Source organism: Priapulus caudatus, unplaced genomic scaffold (assembly GCF_000485595.1).
Source record: "Priapulus caudatus unplaced genomic scaffold, Priapulus_caudatus-5.0.1 Scaffold2460, whole genome shotgun sequence".
In the NCBI taxonomy this organism is placed as follows: Eukaryota; Metazoa; Priapulida; class Priapulimorpha; order Priapulimorphida; family Priapulidae; genus Priapulus; species Priapulus caudatus.
In genome coordinates this window covers 5936-7657 of record NW_014579521.1, presented here as the reverse complement: position 1 = coordinate 7657, position 1722 = coordinate 5936, and the positions used below count along the sequence as shown (strand labels likewise).

At 38.4% G+C, this 1722-nt stretch overlaps 1 protein-coding gene across 1 annotated transcript in view; it reads right to left on the bottom strand.

The window, feature by feature from the left end:
- LOC106818723 (dnaJ homolog subfamily B member 13-like) overlaps window positions 1-1504 on the bottom strand; it is an 8974-nt gene extending 7470 nt beyond the window's left edge. Inside the window, exon 1 of the mRNA XM_014823398.1 lies at window positions 1283-1504. Coding sequence (XP_014678884.1) covers window positions 1283-1353 — 71 coding nt within the window. The 5' untranslated portion in view covers window positions 1354-1504. The remainder of the gene's footprint in view (window positions 1-1282) is intronic.
- Between the last annotated feature and the right edge of the window lie 218 nt (window positions 1505-1722).

Sequence of the window (1722 nt, the reverse complement as noted above, 5' to 3'; positions counted from 1 at the left end):
TGATCGGTGCCCGGGCCCGCGTCGCCCCGACCACACTATAAACGCTGATGCGATGTTTTCCGGCAGGCATCCCGCGGTCTTGATTATTTATAACTACTAGATATTTCAATTTAAATTTATAATTTTTATTTTTCAGCTTTTTTTAGAGATTTAATTTAGGTTGTAGGAGGAGGTGTGTGTGAGAAGGGGCTAGGTGTGGTGGATTGTGTGGCATAAATCGTAGATACGGTAAAGACCTCGTTCACTTACGCCCTGCCACTTATCGCCGCCAGCTTACATTCACATACACACAGCACGCGCGCACATACAACGCGACGCGCCGCACGTCACAGCCGTGCGGCACGCACGACATGCACGCACGCGACCGCACACACCACGCACTCACACACACACACACACACACACACACACAACCCCCCCCAACACCCACACACTACAACATCTGATAATATATTATCTTAAATGAAAAAAAAGTTTTACAATTGTGGTTAAACAACATTTTTTACATTGTGCGGCTGACCATGTTATGGACATTTGTGGTTATTTTTTACATTTGTTGTTGACTATGAATTATGATATTTGTGGTTTTTTTACATTTGTGGTTTGATTTTTACATTTGTGGGCCGCACAGCACAGGTCATTGATATATATTTAAAGAAGGGTCTATACAGTCTGATTGACGCCCGGCATCAAGTGAGGAGGGCAGGAATCTCAACCGCTATACTAGTATATACCGACTACTAGTACTTACTATATAGCCAAACAATTAAAAATTAAAATAATAAAATTAAAATTAAAAATTAATAATTAAAATTAAAATTAAAAATTAAAATTTAAATTTAAATTAAATTTAAATTAAAGGTGTTAAATTAAATTAAATTAAAAATTAAAATGATTAATTATTAACTTAATTAATTAATTAAATATCTAGGACTATAAGATCGATACCCTCATTCCCCTGTTGGGTTTTCGACTAGTGGGCTTTCGGACTAGGTGGGGTTCTTCGGACCTAGTGGGGCTTTTCGGCTATTGCTATTGGGCCGTCGGACTAGCGAGCAGTCACCATTAATACTAATAGGACTGATGCTTAAAAATGACAAATTATTAGTATTACTCATGGATCCTCTTCAGTCTTCAGGTGTACCGGCCATACTCAGTTACTTTAAACTTATTGAAGTTACTCTACTTTCTCAGTTTTTGCTTTTTCAGCTTTCGTCTAATTATAATTAAATAAGTTAAGCCTGTACTTATTTATGCATAAGATATATGACGCATAACTTACGCCTTCTTTATATCTGTGTTGCTTGCACATCGTTTTAGCCCAAGGCATACATAATAATCCAGAATGCCCATTGCTAGAACACTATTACAAACTATCCTATCCTAAGTTAGTACGTGTGATTATTTGTTTGTAAATAAATGGCGGAATGTATAGCGATAGCAACGGGCGCGTAAGAAAAGTAGCAAATGATTCGGATCCGTTTAAAGACTTTAAATACCAAAAGGCACAGAAAAACACCTAAAATACAACAGGCGCTAAAAAATAGTGTAAGACATCAGAAGTCATAGAAATCTTGTCTCTCTCCCTCTTGCTTCCTCTTTCTTTCTCTGCCGCTCGCCTATCGACGTATCGTTGGGGATTCGTTGCCATGCAGTGACCACAGCCACGGCCCACAGGCACAGGCACTTGGAAGTTGGAGCGTTTCAATAAAATATAATGCT